Source organism: Setaria italica, chromosome III, assembly GCF_000263155.2.
Source record: "Setaria italica strain Yugu1 chromosome III, Setaria_italica_v2.0, whole genome shotgun sequence".
NCBI lineage: Eukaryota > Viridiplantae > Streptophyta > Magnoliopsida > Poales > Poaceae > Setaria > Setaria italica.
The window spans coordinates 17448251-17455014 of NC_028452.1; the positions used below are offsets into that span (position 1 = coordinate 17448251).

The 6764-nt window shown below is 47.0% G+C and overlaps 1 protein-coding gene across 1 annotated transcript; it reads right to left on the bottom strand.

The window, feature by feature from the left end:
* Positions 1-5014: 5014 nt before the first annotated feature.
* On the bottom strand, positions 5015-5586 carry LOC101779441. Its single transcript, XM_004961777.2, has one exon. It carries the CDS (start codon positions 5486-5488, stop codon positions 5231-5233), a length of 258 nt encoding a protein of 85 aa, XP_004961834.1. The 5' UTR covers positions 5489-5586; the 3' UTR covers positions 5015-5230.
* Between the last annotated feature and the right edge of the window lie 1178 nt (positions 5587-6764).

Below are 6764 nucleotides of genomic sequence, written 5' to 3' on the forward strand. Positions count from 1 at the left end.
CTACTGGGACAAGGCCCGCCGGATCCGAGTCTCCCAGGTCTCTTGGGTGTGCGCTGATGCTTCAGGAGGGTGCGTACGTGTGTTCTGTTGGTTTGGGGGCGTTATGATGCCTTGAGTTGTGCGTGGAGCCTCCTGCCTCCTCTGTCTCAGACCCCCGATTCTCCTTTTATAGCGTAAGGAGATCACCGGGGTTACAGGTGAGACTGATTGTGGGGAGCAGTAAAGAGATAAACATGGCTAGGTAAAAATACAACACGAAGGGGGAAGCAAGTTCCCAGGTCGCCGGCCTTCGGCTTCCACCGGCGTGTTTGCCGGAAGAAGGTGGCCGTCGTTACGTCCTGTCGATGGCTTCCTCGGCGACTGTAGCCGCCGAGCGCGATGATGGCATTCCGTCGTGACCCCCATGTCCGCTGGGGGAGGCGGCGGATCCCTCCATCCTGCTGACGGCCCGCGGATAGCGGACGTCGCATCTCTGCCGCCGGGCGCGCGGGGCACGAGAGCGGGCGAGGCTTCCTCCTGCTCCGGACGGTGCAGGCCATGAGTGCCCTGTGGCCAATCGGAGGGGGTCGCAGCTACTGTAGCAAGTACTGCGCGGCCGCGCATGGGTACTTGTGGTGGGTTGCGTGGGTGCGCGGATATCCTTCTCCCTGACAGCTCTGCGGCGCATTTATGGCGAGATCGACAGGGGGACCCATGGGATCTGCGCCCGAGGCGGATTCTGGTCTGGAGAGCCCGGGCTAGCCCAACCCCCTAAGCCTGGAGTCGGGCGAGGCAGAGACCCGTGGCGGGGGGTCGGATGCTCCCGACCCCAGGCCCGCAGTCGGGCGGGACGGAGCTTGGTCCTCCGGGAGTCGGGGGAGCCCAACCCCGGGGCATGAGGTCGGGCGAGGCGGAGCGTGGCTCTCGCCTCCCATGTTGGGCCGACGGCAGTCGTTGTTCCCTTAGGTAGGCCTGGGCCTTTGTGTCTTGTTGTTTCCATGGGCTTCGAAAGGTCATTAATATTTTCCCCCGACACCCTCATTCACAATCCCCCATATCTTCTTGCCCATTGCCTTAAGATGAACCATCATTCTTATCTTCCAATAATCATAATTGTTCCCATCAAAGAATGGTGGTTTCCCACATAAACATTCTTATCATTAGCCATTTATCCTACTCCGGGATGGTTAAATCCTTGAAATATGGAGACCACGGCTCTAATACCACTTGTAGGATCTAGGATACCAACTAGACGGGGGTGAATAGGCGGTTTCAACTAAAATCACAGCACTAAATAAATTTAATTAGTAACACAAGATGAAAACTATTTCTAGCTACTTTACAACTATGTGAGGGTTTGCAACCTAGGGTGACAAGGAATAAGTCAATCTCTAAGAATGTAATTGCTCAAAGTAAATTGCAATAATGAAATTGAGCAAAGAAATAACCGAACACAAGAGACGAATTTTTCCCGTGGTATTGTTGACTTGCCGGTCACCCCTAATCCACGTTGAGGTGGATTCAATGCTTCAACCGCTCCTCTATCAAGATACCACTTGATGTTTGAGCCAGCTTGAAACAAAGAACCTCTCCAAACCTCGATTCCACTAGTGTTCCAAACATGTTTCTGTCTAAGTTAGACTGACCGTCCGCCCATATAGGGCTGGACTGTCCGCCTTTATGCAGTCAGCACTCTTTTAGAACATGTTTTTCTTCTTATTTCTTTCACTTTCTCAAACTATGTTAGTCCATATGCATGCAATGCAATTATTTGAGAAAAGTGGCACTATAGAACCGTCAAGTAAATGAAATTGACCCCAATTGATAGTATGGCTATCTAGCCTATTAATCTGGTCAATTTACATCCGCTAAGCACCTCTTGACCGGTAAAATAGAAAACCCTATCGTATACCTTTGCCTTGAGCTTTCCAACGTACAAACCATCCAAGTTATCACCATAGCATCCTTTGACGCTCACTTCAACTTAACCGATATTCATATTCTTAAAGAAATTGTTAGTCCACTAAGACCGTCATTAATTACCAAAACACAAGTATGGGGCCTAGATGCTTTCATACTCAATGCTGGTCCAAACCTCAAATCGATTGGTCAAATGAGGCTGGCATACACAATAGGTAATCTATGACGAGAGGACACTCAGCCCAGCGTAACATTTTCATTGAAGTCTTCATTATAGCATCCTGGGAATTACGGAAGATGCGCAATGCAGTCATTTTTGAGCAAGCAAGGCCCAGCATCAGAATATGGGCAATGAAGTTTAGGGAGCAATGCCTTCTCCGAGTCTTGCGCTTTCGTGAAGACCGTAGATTGCTATTTATACAATGGCTATACTCAATTTTTGTAATTTCTCCCTGATCCCCCATCTCTATCATCTGTTATCATCTGTGAGTATGTCCATTTTTTACTCTTTTTTATATAAAATCGAAGTGTTGTGGGGAACTCCCCCACAGTTTGCCTTAAAAAAAGTACGAGAGGCAGCGTATAAAAAAAAGTCATGGATCGTGAGAATTTCCGATTTCTTTAGATGCAGTTTTATTGAAAACCAAAATTACAAAGAAATGTTCAGCTTTTTCTGAAAAAAGGAGCATATCTTGTGGGTGGCAAAGATGGCAAGAACAATCCTCGGGTCTCAAAAGTCAAAAACTTGAGCAACTTAACAGAAGGTATCGAAAACTATGGTAAGGTACTCATTCAGTTTCGTAGGCTTCGGATTGACTGAACCCAAACCAAACAGTACAAGATTGATTGAAACAATTATCCGATTGCATGAAAAAGATTTTATATTGTTTTATGTCATCGAACCAAGAGCACGGGCATGAAAGGAATATGTAGAGTGGTAGGCGAAGAAACTCAGGGAGTGTTTGATTATTTAGTCTGGACTAAAGTTCCTGTCATATCGAATATTTATATGGAGTATTAAATATAAACTAATTACAAAACCAATTGCACAGATGGAGGCTAATTTGTGAGATGAATCTATTAAGCCTAATTAATCCATAATTTGACAATGTGATGCTATAGTAAACATGTGCTAATCATGAATTAATTAGGCTTAATAAATTCATCTTGCAAATTAGCTTCCATCTATATAATTAGTTTTATAATTAACTCATGTTTAGTCCTCCTAATTAGTCTCCAAAGATTCAATATAACATGGACTAGACTTTACCTCAAGGATCAAACACCCCTCGGAACTCCAGTGCTGCAGCCAGGTTTTCCAGGTTCCAGGCTTAATCTGTGACCTACCGGGCTATTTTTGCTTAAGCGTGGTTTGCAAGTTGTTGGACTGGGCCAATTGGAGATTGCAGTCGCTGGATGGGCTGGCCAAACGGCCAACATGGACCCCGTTTAAGGCCCACGAAGGAAGCGAAAGCCTGTACGAAGAAAGGAGCAAATAAGGAGGCCCATGTGCATTCCAAGCTCATTGTTAGGAGGCCCATTTCAGTTCTTTTAAAGCCCCCATTTGAGTTGGTTTCTAAACTTGCAGAGCCCACACTCCACACAGCTGTTCAGCAGCAACCTAGTATCCTCCTCCAAGATGCTACGCGTGACCAGTCGCCACCACGGCATCAAAGCGGTTTGCCACCGTACCGTACAGGCGTCCGGCGGAGCGCGGACACGACACACGAGCGTCGATCCAAGGCCGTGCTGTCAAATCAGGATGGTTAGCTTAGCTATCAAGCCGTCGCTGCGTGCATGCTCCGTCATGTGGAGGTGCTCCTGCTCCAGTACAGATCGAGATCTGGGCGCCCAGATACGGCAGGAAAACCACCCGAAATCGACAGCGAGACACGAGAAGCAATAATTTCCGAGGGCGCAGCGCAATTATAGGATTCATATGGCCTGTTACAATAATCGATCGTACGTGCAGCCCCGAGTGCAGGTACGTACGTACAGACGATCCGTCCGGTTAGGTACTTGCCCCTGTGGTACTAGCGATATTCAATATTCCGTAGCCACAATGCGTCCGTCGCGAACAACATACGTACTGTACCCAACAACGCTTGCAGTTTACTAACTTTAGCTGTATAATTGTGATGAGGAGAAGCTGGAACGACATGCACGGCATGGGCGAGAGGAAAGAGCCAAAATGCCACGAACGTGCCCCTGTTTCTCGAGGGAGGGACAGGGCACGCTACTTTAGGGGGTGTTTGGGAAACCCCTGTTAAAGTTTAACACCTGTCACATCGGATGTTTGGATGCTAATTAGGAGTACTAAACATAAGCTAATTACAAAACTAATTGCACAGATGGAGTATAATTCGCGAGACGAATCTATTAAGCCTAATTAGTCCATGATTTGACAATGTGGTGCTACAGTAACCATTTGCTAATGATGGATTAATTAGGCTTAATAGATTCGTCTCGCGAATTAGCACAAGGTTCTGCAATTAGTTTTATAATTAGCTCATATTTAGTCCTCCTAATTAGCATCCGAACATCCGATGTGACACTGTTAAAGTTTAGCACCTCATATCCAAACAGCCCCTTAATCTTTCTTTGCTCTTGCTCGTACGTATCGATATGGGATAATGGGAGAGTAGCACGGCCGAGGAGATTGCTCCGAGAAGGCGAGAACCTCTCGAGATTTCGATGCGGTTGCAGACGCCGCTGTCCAAGTATACAACGACATGCACTGGCCGCTTTTACAAAGCGACACGAGTGTGCTCGAGGTACGGAGCTTATGCCGAGCGTGTTGCCAGCTCTCGTCATCAGAAAAAAGAGTAACACAAAAATTAATCTCAAAAAAAAGGAGTACCAGAAATAACACAAGCTTCAGCTAGCAGATTTTGAAGAACTGACACGAGTTTTAGCAAGCAGGACAGGATCGATTACTGCATCTAAAATCTGAAGCCCATTTGCAACTCAACGCAGATACCATCTCTTTTTATGCGAAAAATGATAGCTGGTGATCATCGCGGCCGTTCCGGCTATCAAACTACAATCTACAAGGAAGACAAGTTCTCCTGCAGTCCTGCTGTCACGGAGCAGAGGCACCGATCTCCGTACGCGATTAAAAGTTCAAATACTTTCTTCTTCGTGATGAAAAGTTACACAGTAGTAATATTTTACATGCGTGAGCGGGAAAAAAAAAGAGCGCAACTGAGACGACCTTAAACTTGAGCCTCTATTAAGCGTCGATCAAAGCCAGCTTCGGGTACGGTTAACCCACAGGGCTATATACACATGACGCAACGAGAACCCACACCCATGACCCATGGCATGCTCATCAAGCGCCGAGCTTGTAGCTGCCGAGGTCCTCCTTGATCAGCTCAAGGTCCCTGGACGCCACGGCCACCGACATCGCCCTGCGGTGGCGCCCCGCCGGCGGCCTCGCTGCCTGCTGCTCGGCACCGGCGCCGTCGGAACCGGCCTTCCCGCCGGCCTCGGCCGCCGCGTCGACGTCTAGGGTGGCGAGGTTCTCCGGGAGCACGAACACGCTCTGCGACGCCCGGCGCTGGTGCCGGCCCGGCCGCTGCGACGACATCGGCCTTTGCTCGGGGGGTCGCGGGCAGACGGGGTGGGTACGGAGTGACGAGTGAGTGAGCAGAGGCTGGTCACTTGGGCTTCGGTGGTGTGTGTCTGGTTTGAGAAGAGAGCTGGAAGAGTCACGGCTTTATATAGGACGGGTCTTATGCTCTGCTGTGCTGTGGCCAGCCGGCCTGCATTACTTTTCAATATCTTTTCAAGTTAAGGATCATTTTTAACACCAGTTAAATGGATCTGTGCTGCAACGCGCAACGGCACAATTTACGGCATGCATTGATGTGAAAAATGGACGGAATGGCGCCGGTTTCACGCTTATGTTAGGATAAGATCCGTGGGTAGAATTTATGTTGACTTCGGCGTCATCTGTTTTACGTAAAACGAAACATAATAGCGTGAAATTATTTTTAAACATATGCTAAAATAAAATAGAAGTCATTATTTTTAGTTTCACCGAGTGAAGCTATTTTGAAAGAAGCTCTTCCAAACGGAATCTAAGTTGTGGAAGAGGTTACAGTGTTGTAAACATAGCAAAGCTTAGAAGTAGATAGAGTTGCGGTGATGACACACACCATTACCACCAACTCAAATTAGAGATAACGTTCCAGTCCACTCTAGTGAGAAACTGATCGAGAATCACTAGCATGAAAGCTAAACCTACGGTTCACAAAAGTAGCCCGAAAAACATGAAGAATTATCACAACGAAGAGAAAAAGGAGGAATTTGGTGCGCAAAGAGATAGGGGGCGTTTTCTTCCCGTGTCTTATTTTTAGCACGTGTCACATCGAATGTTTAGATACTAATTAGGGAGTAGTAAACGTAGACTATTTACCAAACCAATTACACAAGTGGAATCTAAACGGCGAGACGAATCTATTAAGCCTAATTAATCCCATCATCAGCTAAATATTTACTGTAGCAACACATTGTCAAATCATGGACTAATTAGGCTTAATAGATTCGTCTCGCCGTTTAGATTCGTCTTATGTAATGGGTTTTGTAAATAATCTACGTTTAATACTCCTAATTAGTATCTAAACATTCGATGTGACGGGTGCTAAAGTTTAGCAAGTGGAAGAAAACAGGCCTATATTGCTGCAGGAATCGAACAAATGCCAGTATCTTTAATTTCGTGCATGGACTGACAGACGTGTGCAGGGGAGATGAAGCATGTCCCACCCCTCGGGTCTCTGCGATGCGGGAACATTTAATAAAGATTTTGGATCGCCTGTGACATTACACGCATGCGGTTGGGGGACGCGATCTATCGCGATCTA

Bases quoted from the DNA above. Each gene is read 5' to 3' on its own strand.
- LOC101779441 (XM_004961777.2), bottom strand. From the start codon at position 5,488: ATGTCGTCGCAGCGGCCGGGCCGGCACCAGCGCCGGGCGTCGCAGAGC.